This window comes from Glycine max, chromosome 5 (genome assembly GCF_000004515.6).
Source record: "Glycine max cultivar Williams 82 chromosome 5, Glycine_max_v4.0, whole genome shotgun sequence".
Lineage (NCBI taxonomy): Eukaryota > Viridiplantae > Streptophyta > Magnoliopsida > Fabales > Fabaceae > Glycine > Glycine max.
In genome coordinates, this window is record NC_038241.2 from 8,335,242 (window position 1) to 8,354,057 (window position 18,816).

The following is an 18,816-nucleotide window of genomic DNA, read 5'->3' on the forward strand; positions in this document are numbered from 1 at the left end:
TGTGTTTATTATTGGAACTTTCTTGTCAATTTGGTTTATAAATTCAAATTGCATTATGTTTATTATTAAAACTTTGTGTTTATTATTGGAACAGACCCTTGAAAGTTTTAGAGAATAATAAAGAATGAAAGAGTTTATATGACTTTTAAAAGTTTATGAAAAGGAACAGAGCAAGCTTGTGGTTGTTCCTTAAGTTTCAAAGTAACATTTTTTTATTATTGGAACTTATCTTTTTGGCAGTAACACATTAAATTCAATAGTCGGTGTAGCACATCATGTGTCATTTATGCGACCCTATGGTTTGCTTGATATTGCTTCTGTTTCACTAGCTAATTCATTGACTCTCTTCCCATACATTGATGAAATATTTGAGAAGCTGGACTATATAGGCATAAACTACTATGGGCAGGTTTGCTTTATTAACCTTGAGAGTGCACTGTGCATGATATCTGACATACTCACATGACAATTCTCACATTTATTTTAGGAAGTGGTTTCAGGTGCAGGCTTGAAGTTGGTGGAAAATGTTGAGTACAGTGAGTCTGGTCATGGGGTATACCCTGATGACTTATACCACATGCTGCTTCAGTACCATGAAAGATACAAACATCTAAATATTTCCTTCATCATTACTGAAAATGGGGTTTCAGATGAGACAGATTTGATCCGTCGGCCATATCTCTTGGAGCATTTGCTTGCTATTTATGCTGCCATGATCATGGTTTTGATTATGAATTAAATTTTTATTTGCTCAAAATTAAGTTATTCTTTCATAAACACCAATTTCATGTTAGGCTTCATGCAATTTGTCTACAGGGTGTACGTGTACTTGGTTACCTGTTCTGGACTATTTCTAATAACTGGGAGTGGGTTGATGGATATGGTCCCAAGTTTGGACTTGTTGCGGTTGACCGGGAAAATAATCTTGCACGGATCCCTCGCCCCTCTTACCATCTATTTTCTAAGGTTCGAACTCCCTGTCTATATTTGTTTTTCCATGTCATTTGCTATATCTAATTTTTAATGACATTTCCCATGAACTCTTGATTGCAGATTGTGAATACAAGCAAAGTTACACATGAAGATCGTGAAAGAGCATGGGACGAACTTCAAAGAGCTGCGAAAGAGAAGAAAACAAGGCCATTTTATCGAGCTGTGGATAAACACCGTTTAATGTATGCAGGTAATTATTTACTTGTAATTTTAACTACCAATCTGTGTCTCTATTGATTAGTGGGGCTGTGTGTTTCTTCTGAATTTTATGTTTTTTCTCACCCTTTTTATTTTAACATATATTTTTTTGAATGCACTGATTGTTTTTACTATACAACTTTATATCAATAATTTATTCATTTAAATTTATGATAGTTATATAAGCACCATGTGAAACTGAAGACAAATATTTCTGGATCCTGTTTTAACTTTTAACTGCGGACAAATAGTTATATCAAGTTTAAGATGACTATTTAATACTACTACATTATATTCATTCTTCAATGACTTTAGTTCTATATGGGGGTTATATGAATAAGTGTCTAACAAGTCTTCTTGGCTCTCATCACGGGTGGACTTGACGAACCTGAACAACGACCTTACATTGAACGAGATTGGTGGTTGATTCATGTCAAAAATCGTATCAAATTACATGTGCTTGTGTTGATTCATGTTTATGCGTTGGTGCATTATTAACAATTTGAATTTTCTTCCCTTACAAACAATGAAATTAACATCATTTGAATTTTGTATGAGATAATTGTCTTTAAATTACATAATTATTTAATTTTAATATGTTTTTTAAAATTATTGCGAGACTAGATAATTAATTTTTTTTAACAAGAATAAAGAATTACATATCATTCATCTTTTAATTTTACAGCATTATTTAATCCAAGTTTTTTTTGTGTTACTACAAGAATATTATATAAGATTCAAAATTGTTTAATGTTAAAATTATTTTGATTATTTAATTATTAAATATTAAAAAAATTATTATTATATATTGTATAACATTAAATTTATTTTGAATATTTAATTATTTAAAAAATGACTCATGTTTATTTTCATTCAATATTAAAAATTTAATTTTTAAATAAATATTTAAAAATGAAAATTTGAATTTTATTGAAATTGAATTACTTTATCCAAAAAAGAAAATTAAAATACAAGAAATTAAATTGTCTCATTCAAATAAAATATTTATAAAATAAAAGAAATTTAAATCGACAATCAAAATGCTATTTTAAATTTCCTATCCAATAGTTAAAGATTAGCCGGTTGCACGAGCACCAAAGATTGATTATGCCTTAAAAATCGAAAGATAGTGGAGGCAGTTACTCATATATGGCAGTTTTAGGATTGGCCAATGATATTGAAGTGTAATCATTATCCGATTTATCTTCTCGTATGTTTTGGATAAACATTTAAATTTCAAATTTGAGTAGTAACAGTATTACATTTAACTTGTTGTAAAAATTAACAAACATACTATACACACCAATTTGTTGGACCACAATAGAATTTTATTTTTACAAAAATAATTTACTTTTATATATTGGGATATATGATAATTTTATTGAGTTTTATAATAATTATATTAAAATTTACGTGTAACATGATTTTTAATTGAGAAAATTGTTAATGACATTTTCTAAAACACTTTTTTTAACAGTCTTTATTATCAATTAAAATTGATTGAAAATGACAAAAAATTATTATCTCATAAATCATACTTGCTTATAAAAAATAATAAACTACTTATAATTATGTAATTTTTAATAAAAAGTAAAAATATGTTAAAAAGAGTGTAATAGAAAAGTTTTGTAACACTCTCCTTCTGATAAACTAACGGTGTAAAAATCTTCACACTCATGCTACACGACAATAAAAATTTTAAAATATGATTGATTAATACAAATGTTCTTTTAATAGCAACTCTGTCGAATTCAATGTTACCCCAAAGTTAAATAAATTATCACTTAGGCCTCTGCAGCAGTCATTAGTGGGCACACGATGGGTGGGTCCCATCTAATCGGCTATGAAGATCTTAAGATAATTTCGATTGTCTTACTCAAACTTTGAAGAAGGTGCCATGAACAAAGTTAAGGTGTGATTGGCATAAGCCATATTTTGGATAATAATTTCTTATCATGATAATGCCATTTATTATTAAAATAATTAGTCAAGATTTTAGGGCTGAATGAAAGTAACATCTTTTTCATTGTTTCCAATCGGTTAATGAATACCTGTTAAATGTTACTTTTAAATAATTTTTTGTAGGAAAATCGCACCAACATTGAAATGAAATGAGTGGTTGAATAATTTCAACCATTACTTGACACGGATTACCGGAAAAAATAAAAAAATAAAAAAGAATGAAAGCCCAACCAGTTTCATTGTGAAGAAATCGTACTTATATAGTATCATTAAAAACTTGAATTCGAATCATCAATTATTACAATGTTTTATCAACTTTGAAGCAAAAATAATTACTGTGTAAATTATGATTCACATGATATAAGAAATCACAAATTATATCACGCAAGCTACTTTGCCCGCTAATTCTATAAATAATTTTAAAGTTGCATATTATTATAAGATTTAAATTCACTAAATAAATATTTAATGAGTTAATAGTTTTATACTAAAAGTATAAAATACATTTACACTCTTGTCTAATCAGAATACACTATTAACATGATTTTTTTAAATAATTATTATAAAAATCAATAAACTTATCATAGACCGTGTTGTAATTAGATGATAATATATTGTTAATATATGATTTTTTTCATATTGAATATACTATATACTATCAAATGTGTAAAGCAGGTCATATCAGTATATTTTTGCACCAAAAGAAAATATGAGTATATTTTCAGATATTTTAGTAGTTTATAGTTCGAATTTGGAAACAAAGAAAATGCTTAAGTTCAGCTGTATAAAAAATATAAATAAAAGAAATGCTTATGTTGGAATATGGTGAATTGTAAAGAAAAAAAAACTTTTGAAACAAAAAGGGTGAATTAACCTAAAAATATATATTTTAATATGCATAAATTTAAATTAATTTTTATTTTAAAAAAATATTTTAAGTATTCAATACCGGTCTTTAAAATATTTAAATAGAATTTTTACATGTTCTCATGAGTTAAACTTCATTTGTGTCTCTTCTTAGTCATATCTTTTTTTCATACACAAGAATGGAATATAAGATCTTGGTTATGAGAACTAAATCCATTACTACTCATCCTAATAACTTGTTGGTTGTTACAATATAATATATATATATATATATATATATATATATATATATATATATATATATATATAATACTTAAACAATAATGATGTGATAGATTAAAATCCGCCATAGATGAGGATAGATATTAAAATTCTTAACTTGCATTTTTTATATCCGGATCTGCACTGCCTTTTTTCACAAACGGAGGCGAAAGAGCCAAATGCATCCTCGATTTGACTTATCTTGCCATGCCTACCTTTTAACATGAGTGAGTATTTCTTATTCTCATCACTAATCATTGTCCCTCACAACCTCAAAGTAAATTGAGATTAACCTACAGAGTAAATTGTAATGGAAGAAAGGAGGCACTGGGAGAGGGAAGAAGAGGGAGAAGAAACGGAAAAAAAAAAAGAAAGTAATGTCGCCACCGGAAATCAAAATTGAAAATTCAATTACTAGCATCAAAATCAAAATACATTAGTAACTTCTATCTACTTAGAAAATTTTCTTTTAGCTAAATTATATATACAAAATTTTATACTAATCCGAAAATTAGATTTAATACCTTATTTGTACAAATCAAAATTGATGAAATATTTTTTTTTCAAAATATACTAAAATATTTTTTTCATTGTTTATGTTTGACGAAATTGAACATGATCAAATGAGGTTTTTTCTTTCGCTTAATATGCTTCTTACATACAGATACTGAATTACGTGCATATTTTTTGCCTTAACATTATCATCAATGACCCCAACAATGTCAGAATAGTTTTTAAGAAATTATTATTGAATGACCCCGTGCTGATCTTATCTTTTTGCTAAGCGTTATTCTAATGCGCATCAATTTTGACTTTTCGGGGTAGAAAAGTCAAAGAATCTAAGTAATTATAAGAAATAGCCATCAATGCATATTTAATAACTCATTTTGCTACCATACAATTATGAACTATCGACTCTATCGCAAACAATGTATAAGAATGATCAAATTAAAAAGCTAAAATATGGATTAAAAATAATATTTTTCGAATTTCGATAGGTCCATCTCAATAAAGCTCACAAATGAAAAATTCCCAGTCCATCTCTTTACCATATCAACCAAAATGAAAACATCTAATCGCAGTTCTTAGTTTTGTTATATGCTAAACTAACAATTGGTGGAAGCCATAGCATTAAATCAAAGAATTATATTCCACTAATCGGTCATGTGGAGTGTTGCTTAAGAAAAGAAAAACAAAACAATATCACTAAACAGTAAAATAAAATGACGTGAGTTTCATTCCTGATATATTGCGAAGATACAAGACCTAGATCATGAGATACACAACTGTCAAAATACATAAATTAATTGCAATCGAAGGATAGACGATGACTGACTAAAACGGATGCCAGAGGGATGCAGAGAAAGCCCAGAACTGTATTTGTTATATCCACAAATTTGTTTTCAACAGGCCCATTGGGACGTCAGTCTACTTAAGCAGATGAAAATGGTTGGACTAAAATAACAAACCAGTGGATGAAAATGAGAATGTAAATTCAAGTGTTGGTTGAAGACAAACTATCTTCACCATCCAACACAGGCTTGCATTTTGGATTTTAGCATCTTCATCCCGAAGTAAATCATCATTCACCAATGAAGAACACGGGTCACTCATCATGGTTCCTCCCAGTAGCAGTAGGGCATCAACAAAGTCATAGATGGTGAAAATATATCAAACAAGAATAAATCATACAAGCATCGTGTTATATATAAGGTTAATGGAGTATATATCTCAACAAAAGAATAGCAATCCACCACATCAGTAATGCTGATTCTTCAATGAAGTCTTGCAGGTTGCCCAGAAAATTTTCAATGGTCTATCAAGGCCGTTTCAGTCTCGGAGAGAGGGGCTGCAACAACAAATTTCTAACTCATCAATTAACTAACATGTGAGAGGTTGTTTAGAGTTGCTAAGTTTAGAAACTTTCAGTATAAATATACAATGGGGGCACAAGTACATGTACATATACATGTCCATCCTCCCCAACCCAAAAAAAGAGCAAAACCTGAAAAATTTTTCCAAAAAATTTAACCTTTGGGGGTTGGCCCCCCCAAAATTCCTTTTTCTTGTTTCCCCCCAAAAAGTTTTTTTTAAAAAAAATTTTTCCCAAAAAAAGGCAAAATAATGTTTTTTTTGGAAAGGGGGGAAAACCCCTTTTTGGGGGGGGGAGAATCCCAAAACCTTCTTTAAAAGAGCTTTTTAAAATTCCTTACCCCAAACCCCCCGGTTTACCCCCCCCCCCCCCCCCCCCCCCAACCCCCCAAGTTTTTTTCCTGCTCTGTACTATATTTCAAATAAGCAAAGCATTTAAAAAAATCAGGTAATAAAAACCAAAACAGTGTTGACATACCCAGCAAGTCTTCAAATGGATCTGTCAAAAGTGATGAGTCCATTAGCAAAGGTGGTGAGAAGACTTGATCCTGGGAATCCTCAAAGTCAAAAAATGACCGCTGAGCATCAGATGTTGAATTTGAACCAGTATATGATAGAAAACCATTAACATTGTTGTAATCAGAGACAGAAAGCCTTTCCAAATCATTCAACATATCTGGAAATTCATCAAACTTGCTCTCCCCATGCCCACCAGATGCATGACTCTCAAGCAAAGAATCATCCATTTGGGATACAAATAATCTTTTGCTCCTTAATGAAGCTCCCCTTTTGTCTGCATCTAAATTAGAAAAGCCAGTTTCTGAAAGAGGGACAAAGAAGTGCTCAGAACTTCCATCAGATTGACTATCCCGTGACGATTCTGAATTACATGACCGCAATGACAGTGCTGCTTCTCTTACCGACCTCTTCAAATTGTGGACATAGCAACTATCACTATCTACAAAACAAAGCCATTATGAGCCACTGTGTTCTAACACACTGATGAAATCCCCTTGAAAAAATTCGTAAGCTTCAATAAAAGCTTAAGCTATTAGGTGATCCCAGCCCAAGCATGATTTATCTCTTAACATAATAGCAAGAGTCCTTTAGGGTTAAGCATGGATGGTGCACAAGCTCACTTTCCTTTGTATTGAAGCGTAATTGAATTATGAACAGGGGGGATGATGGAGGCAAGGATTGAACTCCTAATTCCTTGGTCAGAGAGGCTTTTATACCATGTCAAGGACCAAGTCTCCTAAATGCATAAGCTATTGGGTGGAGGCTCAAATATGATTTATAGCTCTAACAAAACATTTAGACCAAAGGCTTAAGATGACAAAACATACCTTCAGCTGAACTTTCTACTTCGTTATTTGAAGGAGGATCCAGTGATTTTCTATCAGAGAGGTTCTCTGTTTGGCTGGTTTGAGGAGCATTATTGTGCCGCCTTTGGACATTTCCAGATTTTCCAGAAGATGGAGTCAAGCTAAATAATTGAGGAAGCTTTAAAGTGGGAGGACTAACAGAAACCTTGTCAAGCTGAATATTAGATATTCTAGAAGTCACATCGCTAACATCATCATTGCTATTGTCCTGAACAATATAATGTGACATGGAAAAATAGGGTTAAATCAGACATGGTATTGTGAAGACATCAAAGCATCAATCAAATTATACTAAAATAGTAGAATACCATCCTCCCACTACTCTGTGTCTGGATAGGTGACGTTGACCGACCATTAGGTCTGTTCGTTGGAGGTAAATTGGAGGTTATACAGTTAACCTTTTCTGTACACTCAGATATGGACTTCTGTATGGTTGGAGCAACATCCTTGAGTTGGTTAATAAGCACCTGCAAATGAAAAACGCAACTATGTGAGATTCCTAGGGAGGAATCTTTCAAGTATAGGAAACTCTGTGCAAGATACTCACTCAACCCTTACTGCAAAAAGCAGGAAGAAATAGTCAAAATATACATCAACATTTAAGAGTAAAACCAGCACCTAACTGATAAAGGGAATATAACTCTTCCATAGCCAGTGCTATTCGCCGAATAGCAAAGGACAAAGCTAGCTGGTATTTTACTCATATACTTGCATTAATACACAAGCCACAGACATATAGCAATAATTATATACAAGAAGCTGGCAGCAAAAAAGGAAAATAAAGTCTGTTTGCATCTTAAAAGATACAGTCCACTAACACAAAAAAATGCAAAAATTTAATCCCTCATACATAAAAGGTGGGCTAAAGTGATCCCCAAACAACTTTTTATCCACTCTAATAAACAACACCTGCCCAAGAAAAGCAAAATTTCCATTAAATCAATGTAACTTTCTGCACAATAAAAGTTCCAAAAAGATCAATTAAATAAGTAGTGTCAAAGTATTAAGGACATCATTTCTCCTTCAGCATAAAAGCATCAAGTTGGTCTAAAAGCTTTATCATAATTAATTGACTATTAAAATGAAGCTGCATTTGGAATCACTTCAACCTAGGTAGGATCTACCACTCAGTAGATTTTAAAGCATACTTTAATGCATTACCTGGAAGCTAGCCAAATGCTGCTGATGCTCTGCAAGGGTTGCTGCTAAAGACTCAGCATGGCCACTTGAATCACCTTCCTGTGCACTGCGTAATATATCTGGACCCTCTCCATCATTCGCTTTTGCCTACAGATCATACTATGGTTAGATGTTTCTATAAGTAACATATAAGAGTGAATAACAATATGACATGAATTAACTTACTACAGGACATTGTGATTCTCAACTGAATATAAAGAAAATATCTGTAGGTGTAGGGAAAGGGGAAATAAGATATAATTACAACATAAATTTAATCACCAAGTATTTGGTGCAACAAAGTTTGATTATCTTAATTTTCAAGAGGTTGGACTATGAGCAATAAGCATCAACTATATATTGCTAGAAATATATTAAAAAAAACTTGGGACAACTTACTCATTAATCAAACAACACATGTTTAGTAAAGAACTTTATCATGACTCAGCTCATTTTAGAAAGTGAAGAAAGGGGGGTTGGCTATAAAGGTTCCTGAATGTTAACCAACCAGAAAATCGGTGTGCATCACAAGTATATTGGACTCTATTGAATATGATTGTGTGAATGATTGGGCGGTTGAGAGAGAGAATGAGAGGTGAGAGAAACAGGGGATGGGAGAGAGTTAGGCTCAGAGGTGAGGCATTCGAGAGGGAAAGAGCGAGGTTCAGAGCGGGTTTTCAAAAGACACAAACCAGGACAAGGGATGGGCAACAACAATACTATAACCTGACAAACTGGAGGGATCGAAATGAGATATCATCCTTCTATTTCACGCGTTTCTCCGACGACATCACCGAGAAGGACTTGTGGTGCCAATTCAAAAAGTGGGGAGACGTCAGGGAGGTATTCATATCCAGGCAAAGAAATAAGAACGGCAGAAGGTATGGGTTCGTTCGTTTCAAAGGAGTAAACGACGAACACATGTTGGAGAGGCAACTGGACAGTATTGTCATTGGAAGAATGAAGTTATATGTCAATCTTCCACGTTTCAGGAGACACAAGGGAGGAAAGATAACTTCAGACGATAAACAGCACGAGCAAAGGAATATGAATGAGAATGAGGTTTCTCGTCATATCCAAGGAGGAGCAAGAACAAACCAAGCATCCTACGCGGAGGTGGTAGCAAGGAAAAGACATGCAGTACACAGCTGTGAAAGGAGGCTATCATCAGTACACCTTGAGCCCTCTGCAGAAATTTTGAAGTGGCTTAGTGACGCATGGGTAGGGAGATTGACGAACCCAGCGACTTTTGACGAGGTGGAAGATGAACTGAGGTTGGATTTCGGAGTGGATATTTCAACCAAGTACCTGGGGGATGACATGGTCTTGCTATTTGGGCTAAACAATGCAACAGCAGGAAAATTGATTCAAGAAGATGGCCACGGCACCGTCCCTTTGTTCTACTCGTTGCAAAAATGGACACCAAGCCTGCGTCCGAGCTACAGACTAGCCTGGGTTCAGTGCTGGGAAATCTCAGTCATAGCATGGGATGTGGTGTCTATCAAGAAGATAGTGGGGGTAATGGGAGAGCTGGTGGAGGTTGACGATGATGCCGAGGAACGACGGCGGATGGATAGAGCACGGGTGCTCGTGAAAACACCATGGCAACCTGACATCCAGCACACTGTAGAAGTTCACATAGGTGCAGAGGTGTATAAGGTATGCATACTAGAGGAATGTGGCTACAATACCGACACGTGGCAGCGGAGAAGAAGCAGCATTACGCTGTCCTCGGAAGAAATCGACTCCGACGGAAGCTTCATGGGGTCGTCGGCGTCGGAGAAAACACATGTGACAGAGTTCAATGGTGGCACGTGGGTAGCGGAGACACAGCCAAACACTGCTGGCTCGCGACGGACCACCACCAGCTCAGGGGGTGTGGGTGTCGAAGAACGGAGCTCGCCGTTATCCAATGGTCCACCTGAATCACAAGCACCAAAGGGTAAGGGTATTGACCTGCAGACAAAAGGGGCGATCCTGGATAACAACGCAGAGGACGAGGTAGGAGGTAAGGGAGCAGAACGGGTAGCAGGAAAATTGAGGGAGACCAGAGTCAATATCCCATATAAGGAAAGAAATCAAGATGGAGGAACACAGGGTGTCAGGTGTCGGGAGGGATAAGGACACAGCAGACCAATGTAGCAGCAACAAAGTATAACCACCCCACACCAACAGCAGCTCTCGGACAGAGAAGAGGAAGGACAGTGCACTGATAATAAAGAAGAAACAACAGATCAGGTTGTAGAGGAGGGGACACGTGGAGGGGGAAATGAGAAGCAAGAAGCAACAATGATATGGGAACTCGCAAAACAATTGGGGGCAACGGGAGTTGAAGACCAGGGGAGGATAGCGGAGAAATTCATGACAATGGAGGATAGAGACAGGAAAGAGGCAAAGAAAGTGGGGAATAGGAGCCACAACTCATGAATATTATCACATACAATGTGAGAGGGTTAGGGAGGGGGATGAAATGGACAGCAATAAGGAGATTGGTTAAAAAAGAGAGTGTAGACATGCTATGTATCCAGGAAACCAAGAAGGATACAATAGACAAATCAATGTGCCAAGCAATGTGGGGGGATCCAGCAGTTTCATGGGAGGTACAGCCAGCAACTAACTCTGCAGGGGGAATCCTATGCATGTGGAGTGAAAAGACATTCAAATTAGAAAGGAAAGTTATTGGAAATGGCTTCATTTGGCTGACAGGTCAGTGGATTAAGGAGGCACTGCATGTTCATATTGTAACCATATGCTCGCCATGTGACATGCAAAATAAAAGAATCCTATGGGAGGCCATCAAACAACTGAAAACAGAAAATCATAGGGGACTTTGGTGCATTTTGGGGGACTTCAACAACATCAGAGGTCCCTCAGAAAGATTGGGAGTTTGTCAAAGGGGGATGGAGGAGAGTAATATCAAAGAGTTTAATGAATGGATTGATGAACTGGAGGTGGAGGAAGCACCATGGGTAGGAAGAAAATTCACATGGTTCAGACCCAATGGAGCTGCAAGAAGCAAGTTGGACAGATTTCTAGTATCTCCAGAATAGCTTGCAAAATGGCCTGGAAGTACTCAACATCCAATGGATAGGAACTTTTCTGACCATTGCCTGGTTGTGCTTAGGTCCAAGTTTGTAGATTGGGCCCAAAGCCGTTCCGGATCCTTGACTGCTTGATGCTGGATGGGAGGATATAAGGAAGTGAAACTTATCATGGAGAAGGCCATTGTTCGATAATGAGATACCAATGGCTGTCAATTTCCTAAAAGATGTTGAAAGGAAGACTATCCAAACACATAGAAGAGATGAGTGGGTGTGGAAGACAGATCCAAGTGGGAGATATACGGCGCAAACTGCTTACACTTTAATGAGGGGGGCAGCAGTTGAGGGGATCCAGGATAGGACTTTTGAGGAGCTGTGGAAGCTGAAGATGCCAATCAAATTTGCAGTGTTTGCATGGAGGCTACTTAGAGATAGGCTGCCTACTAAAATAAACTTACATAGGAGACAAATAGAGGTAATGGATAGGAGCTGTCCATTTTGCAGAAGTACGGAAGAGGTAGCAGGACATTTGTTTTTCCATTGCAATGGAGTCATCCCTATTTGGTGGGAATCATTATCCTGGGTGAACAAGTCTGCAGCTTTCCTGAAAGATCCAAGACAGCATTTCCTACACCATGGAGATATAATGGGTGATGGGATTAGGGCTACTAGGTGGAAATGTTGGTGGGTGACAGTGACTTGGACTATTTGGCAGCAAAGAAATAAGATGATATTCTCCAATGAATCATTTCACAGCAACAAATTGATTGATGAGGATGCTTTCCTGTTGTGAACATGGCTGAGGCATTTGGAGAAGGATTTCTCAATGCATTTTAACCAATGGTCTAGTAACCTTAGAGCAGGGATTTTGTATTAGTAAAGAATAGAAACATAGATTAGCATTAGATTTCACTAACACGGTGAGGCCCGGCTGCGGTTCCTATCTAGACTCCATTTAGTCTGATTTGGAACAGTAGCTTGGGTAACAAAACTTTTGTAATTTAGTACCTCTGGTACTCAGTTATATATATATATATCTTTGCTGATAAAAAAAAAAGTTTTATAATTTTCATAGGTCTATCACAGAAATATAATGCCGAAAGAAATAAAATGCTAGATTGCTAGCTGATAAGATAAAAATCATGCATGCCCAAGGGTTGACAAAAATCAAGATATTTAACAAATAATATAACCAAAACTGTTTGGTTTCATATCCCAAAAATAAAGCCATTTAGTTAATGCAAAAACATATAACAGTGTCAGACACAGGCAATGGTCACAAGTAACATCAATAAATTTCTTATATCACAGTTGATATCTCAGTAAAAAATGAAAATAGTGCACAACTATGAAGAGCTTCATTATAATCTGATTTTAGTTCTTGAAATTTCTTCGTTTTTTTTTGTGCCATGCTCAAAAAGTTAAAATTAGCTAATGATTTTCATAAAGGCAGTTTATGAAACCCTCATGCCTCAAACCGAATTACTAAATAAACATATAACAGTGTTTCTGTCATTGGAAACCATAAACTATAGACATCAATGAAAGGAAGGAATTATAAGAGCAGATGGTACCATCTTTAAAGAAAAGCTTGCAAAGAGCATACCAAATGAAGTGATTGTTTGTGGATACGTTGCAAGGCATGGGTCCATCGCCGTATAACCTCAGCTACATCAACAGTTTGGTGGGCTCTTCCAGTTCTGTCATCCAATCTTGTCAATGTCTCATTGCTGAAATGTGATCCATCATTCTCTTCTTTGTTATCCATTGCAGGCAAATCCCCAGACTGAGCAGATAATACATCTGAATAAGGAGCTTGTGAACTCTGGTCCATTGCTGCAAGCAAAGATGATCCAGAGATTCGATACCTGAAATTTTGTATCAAAAAGTTAGCTGGTAAATTTGGTCTACATGCATCGGACAGGCAAGGCAAGCTACATCACTACATTACCTATGTTCTCGATGAGCTATCAAGTCCTCAATAGGACCAGATGCAAGAACTTCATGTTGACCTGTATTAAAAACTCAATATCATCATAAGCTAGTTTTTTATTTTATTTTTTATAAAACAGTTAAAAAATAACAAACAGAGTATTGTAGGTCACGGAGAGACTAAGCAAGGAACCTTAATATCTTAAATTGCAAGGATCCTAGTACCAATGGTTTATCATCAACACTCATTGAAAACATAATGAGCATATCAGAAACGAAAAAGGAAAAATAAAAGACTTTGAAAATTTGCAATTCTGTCCGGCTATACCACAAAAAATGGCACGAGCATGTTAGACACCAATTAGAAGAGCAAAATCATATTATAAATACAATAATACAATTGTAAAGATATAACCCAACCAATCAACATATAATTAATTATCTAGCACCACTTAACAAAATCAAACTTACTAGAATTACATGATCCATTAGACATGCAAAGAGCAAGTGAAGATTAATCTTTACACTTACTTTTACGAGCTAATAAAGACTCCCATAGCCGAGTAGCCTTTGAAACTAAATGGGAATTTTGACTTGAACTAGATACAAGATCATCCCAGAGCTCTCCTTCCAACTTCACTTTATTCCTCAAGTCATGCAGTTTTTCCAATTCTTGTTGCAAATAAGCCTGTACTCAGGTTTTACATTATAATTGCATTAGAGAATATTCTTGATGGGGAGAGGGGATATGAACGATATGCAATATATATATAACATATATAAGCTGGATTTGGTGCATAGCCTTCAGTAATTGATATACCTCTTCAGCACATAAACCACGAAATTCAGCAGTCATTTCATGAGCCAAATTAGACCACATAGCCTGCCGCTGTACAGCCATTTCTGCATTTTTAAGAAACTTTCTTCTTTCAAGCGCTATTCTTGCCTGTTTAAGACCAAAGACTCAATTGAGTTACTTAAAGGCCAAGTGACATCATCACATAAGAACATGAAAGAAAAACAAAATAAAGAAAAAAATAAAAATTATTTTCTTACCCATTTTTATCAGCATGAGCAAATGAGAATGTAGTACAAAATTCAAAGGACATACACAGGCAAAGTAGTATTGATACTTTTCTAGGACTTCAAAGGACTTCAGATTCAAAAAGCAATTACACTAGAAGCACAACCATTTTTTGCAAATATTTGGAATGACAATTTTGCACTCTACAGCATATATGCTAAACATACGCACATATTCCACATAATGATTGTCAATTCATCCTTCACTAAACTGCCATGGAATATCACCATTACCTTTGTAACTGGAAGTAGAGTAGCCGCATGTGAGAAGGCTACATCAGTCAATGGCGCAGGCAATGGGTTAGAAGATATGTCAGCAGTAAATGTCCGTCGATGAACCTCTCGTAAAGCATGCAAAGAAAGTTGCCATAGAAGCTCAACAAACCTACATCAAAATGTACAGTCAAATAACTTCGGAACTGTCTTTAACAAAATCTAAACAATGAGCTTCCATTACCATCTTACCATATGAGACTACTATAACAATAACAAAAGCCTTTTTCCACTAGGTGGATGTGAGCACTCTATGGATCCAAAAGTCATATAAACCAATTCTATAGAAAGGACATTTAGATCTAAGTCCTTTTTATTGGTTTCACTTACTGTTTTTTCAAGATCTCTATCTACCAGTAATATTGGGCTATTCTCCATCATATCAGCTATTACTACTAGGGTTTCTAATAGTCTTCTTCTCACATGAACAAACAATTTTAGGTGAGATTCTAATTTTACCGTCTTTTCCTCAACAAGTTCTACACTTACCTTCTCTCAAATGAATTAACTCTCAATCTTGTCTAGCATGTTCACTCATTCACATCACCGCAATGTCCTCATCTCTTAGTGTTACGTGCTGAGAACTAAAAGCTAAACTTCGAGGGTCAGCACCTCCAGAAGAAGAAGAAGAAGAAGAAAGCTAAGGGAGAAAGGAAACTTTGCTATTTTCATTCATGCCTTATTTGGTTATTTACATAGTTATTTATAGAACTCTTGCTAACAGAATGGGATTGGATTACATGCAAGAATATTCTGCACTAACAGAATTTGTCGTATTTGTCTAGCTATAGGAGACAATTCCAAATCAAGCTAGATACGATATTGGTGCTGCTAATGCTAAAGATGAAATCCCCGAGCTGCCCTCATGCGTAACCCTTCAGGTACTTAGGCCTTGTAGTTTTCCTTTTGGGCTTTCCTGCTACTTGCACCCCTGCTTGCACCTTTGGTTCTTTCTCCTTGAGTATGTCTTCTGCTGCTCCTTATCACTTCCCTAACACTTAGCCTATGCTCTTTTTAGCTCTTGACCGACCAGCACTCAGTATCATAAAACAACACTCAATGCCTCAGTAAAGGATTCTTTTCCTTTAATGGTATTATTTAGGGGAAAAAGTCTCAGTCCCTCAATCCCTCCAACTACTTAGTTCAGGTCCGAAATTCTTCAAAATTACTCTATTAAAGTTTCAGCAGATTACAATTGTCCATGATTTCCCTGAACTTTGTAAATATCCATTCATTCATTAACAAATACAACCACTTGCCCTCTCACCACAACAATGCACCAATTTACAAACCAATTTCCCAAAAGGTCAAACCCTTAAATTAAACTCACTTTCCCCCCTCAGTATCCCGTACTCCCAGGGATCAAGACAGCCAACAGCACACAAACACATATCAACACAACATGGCACAATCCATCACACAAAAACACACTAACCTAGGTCCACAGCACGTAGCAAGTGAAGAAACCCTCGAATTGCTCCTCGGAAGTGCGCCCTGCGACTCAAGCTCGCTAATAATCCCCTGAACAACCTACACAACCAAATTCCAACACAATTCAAACGCATTCACTCAATTTCAAAAAAAAAAAGGGAGAGAATAAAAAAAAACAGAAATGGATATTACCTTACGAAAATCACGCGACTGCGCGGAATCGAAAATCGGCCAGACCTTATCGAAATCCTGCGAGATCGAAAAAAACGAAGGTTAGAGCGAGAGATCATAGAACAACGAAGAGCAAAATTATAGATATATATACTTTTGCGGATTGAATTGGGCCTCTGAGAGAGGAAAGGATGAAGTAGAGAAGCTGTTCCCCCAATTTAGGGTTCGAGTGACGGAAATGCCCGACCCGAGGAGTCGCGTTGGAGGCTCCGACTCCGATGATCGCCGGATCCAGACCCAACAACAAGCAATTCGTGTACATTGCACTCTCCAGCTCTATCTCTCTCTCCTTCTCTCTGTCCATCGTCATCACCTTCACACACTCTCTCTCCGTGTTCTTCTTTTTCTTCTTCTTCTTCTTCGTTGGTTTGTTTTGTTCTTCTTTTGCTTCTGTTTCTTCTGTGTTTCGGTTGCTTTTGCTTCTTTCTTCTCTCTGATCCTGCTCTATCGTGTTGTGCAATTGTGGTTTTGTTTTTTGATTTTGTTTTTTGTTTTCTTGGAGTATTTTTGGAAGGGAAGGAGGTCCCTGGGTTTGTGCAAAATTGCGGAGCGGCACCTCAATTTGAAAAGTAGGGGTGCGTTTAGAATTTCGGGAAGTTTGGGTTTTTTTTTTTTTACTTTTGCCTCGGGAAATGCACGACGACGTCGTTCGGTGCCGGCCAGAATTTGTATCGTTGCACGTCTTGTCGTTTCGGGTTAGGGGAGGTGGAGTGTTTTGTCGTGCTTGGGACCCAACCACGGATGAGTAACACTTCAGACTTGTTCGTCGAATTTGAATAAGAGGAACTAGTTGTCCTACCCGTGCAACGCACGCACGGTATACTATATACACTAAAAACTTTGTAATTACCAACCCTCTATAATAGTTATTATGGTAATCTAATAATTATAATAACTCAAAAACAGTTTTACTTTAGTAATGCTGCAAAGTTTATTAACATGGAAATTAAGAAAACTTGCAAAACAATAAAAAGGGATTGAGGTTGAGATTTCAAATATTAGTTTTCAATAAGAAAACACAATAATTGTATTTATATTTTTACCCAAAGAAACAACGATGATTAAATTTCAATCCATCTTTTTTTAAAACTTGATACTACATCTAAAAAATATTTGTTTAACAAGCCTCTTAGCTACTCTTGTTGGGACCTTGATTTTGACACCCCTCTCTTTATAATATTTATAGATGAAAATGTGTTCGCAACAAAAATCTGTTGTGTATGTCTGCCACTTAAATAACATAACACAATTGATTCTATAGTGTAAGGGGGTGTCTATCTATATACAATAGAAAGATACAAATGGACAAAAAGAACTATATAAAAAATATATTGCATTTGATATTAAGTCCAGTGCTAAAGTGTCCATATAGTTAGGGATTTCTCTATCAACAAAACAGCTACATATTAAGCAAAGTATATAACTAAAATTAGAAAACCATTTAACAAAAAAACATTAATGCAGAGGAGTCATTAAGATACACAAAATATTCAAAAACATCAGCAATTGCTTAATCCAATAAATAGTTCAAGCATAAACTCCACAAAGAAACATTGTCACCTGGTAATACAAAACAAATGCCTTATTAAATGACAAACAAATAAATATATATACATATATAATCAGAGAAAGTTATCTTTTTGGATTTAACCTTATTGTCATTAGGATCGTAGTAGTACTAAAAGTTTGGACAAGTAAGGCGCTCCTCAAAAGATGGATATGCAATTTCATTACCTAATTGATCAAAAACAGAAATATCTCAATCAAGCCCCTACGAAGTAACCGAAGATTGATCCTTCCATTCCATTGATAGAATCTTGCAATACGACAAAGACCATTAGTCAAAAAACATCGATTATTAATTGATTAAAATAAAGAGTTCAAAATTTATATTTTGTTACCTTGTTCAAATCTATGTTTACCTTGAACACTTTAAGAGAAAAAGACTAAGCACTAATTTGTATATTCGTTTCTAAGATGATTCTAGATTTAGTCTCTGAGCAAACTTCAAATACAAATCTTTTATAATTTCTTTAGAGTCAACAATGACTTGGTAGAACAAAGAATATTGGGCATTGATCAAGCTTGGGGTACTGCTTGATTTGTAA

The 18,816-nt window shown here is 35.5% G+C and overlaps 2 protein-coding genes across 2 annotated transcripts; one reads left to right on the forward strand and one right to left on the reverse strand.

Annotated features, from left to right (window-relative positions):
- The first annotated feature begins 286 nt into the window (after window positions 1-286).
- LOC121174835 (beta-glucosidase-like SFR2, chloroplastic) lies at window positions 287-1,618 on the forward strand. The gene is made up of 5 exons (XM_041015259.1): window positions 287-409; window positions 488-721; window positions 817-966; window positions 1,054-1,183; window positions 1,533-1,618. Exons 1-5 carry the CDS (start codon window positions 287-289, stop codon window positions 1,616-1,618), a joined length of 723 nt encoding a protein of 240 aa, XP_040871193.1.
- A 3,870-nt stretch (window positions 1,619-5,488) lies between these two features.
- Window positions 5,489-17,498, reverse strand: LOC100795686 (AUGMIN subunit 6). The gene is made up of 13 exons (XM_003524438.4): window positions 16,803-17,498; window positions 16,670-16,726; window positions 16,482-16,576; window positions 15,008-15,158; window positions 14,511-14,636; window positions 14,222-14,378; window positions 13,710-13,770; window positions 13,365-13,626; window positions 8,700-8,825; window positions 7,847-8,005; window positions 7,500-7,746; window positions 6,632-7,111; window positions 5,489-6,130 (listed from the first exon to the last, which is right to left on the reverse strand). Exons 1-13 carry the CDS (start codon window positions 17,016-17,018, stop codon window positions 6,090-6,092), a joined length of 2,178 nt encoding a protein of 725 aa, XP_003524486.1. The 5' UTR covers window positions 17,019-17,498; the 3' UTR covers window positions 5,489-6,089.
- Between the last annotated feature and the right edge of the window lie 1,318 nt (window positions 17,499-18,816).

What these genes read in the sequence shown, in the direction of transcription:
- LOC100795686 (XM_003524438.4), bottom strand. Translation starts at nt 17,018, where the DNA reads ATGACGATGGACAGAGAGAAGGAGAGAGAGATAGAGCTGGAGAGTGCA. An exon ending in AGTCGCGTGATTTTCGTAAG is followed by an intron (nt 16,577 to 16,669) that starts GTAATATCCATT and finishes TTGGTTGTGTAG; the next exon opens with GTTGTTCAGGGGATTATTAG. An exon ending in CTCTACTTCCAGTTACAAAG is followed by an intron (nt 14,637 to 15,007) that starts GTAATGGTGATA and finishes GGTCTTAAACAG; the next exon opens with GCAAGAATAGCGCTTGAAAG.
- LOC121174835 (XM_041015259.1), top strand. Translation starts at nt 287, where the DNA reads ATGCGACCCTATGGTTTGCTTGATATTGCTTCTGTTTCACTAGCTAAT. An exon ending in GCATAAACTACTATGGGCAG is followed by an intron (nt 410 to 487) that starts GTTTGCTTTATT and finishes CATTTATTTTAG; the next exon opens with GAAGTGGTTTCAGGTGCAGG. An exon ending in CTTACCATCTATTTTCTAAG is followed by an intron (nt 967 to 1,053) that starts GTTCGAACTCCC and finishes TCTTGATTGCAG; the next exon opens with ATTGTGAATACAAGCAAAGT.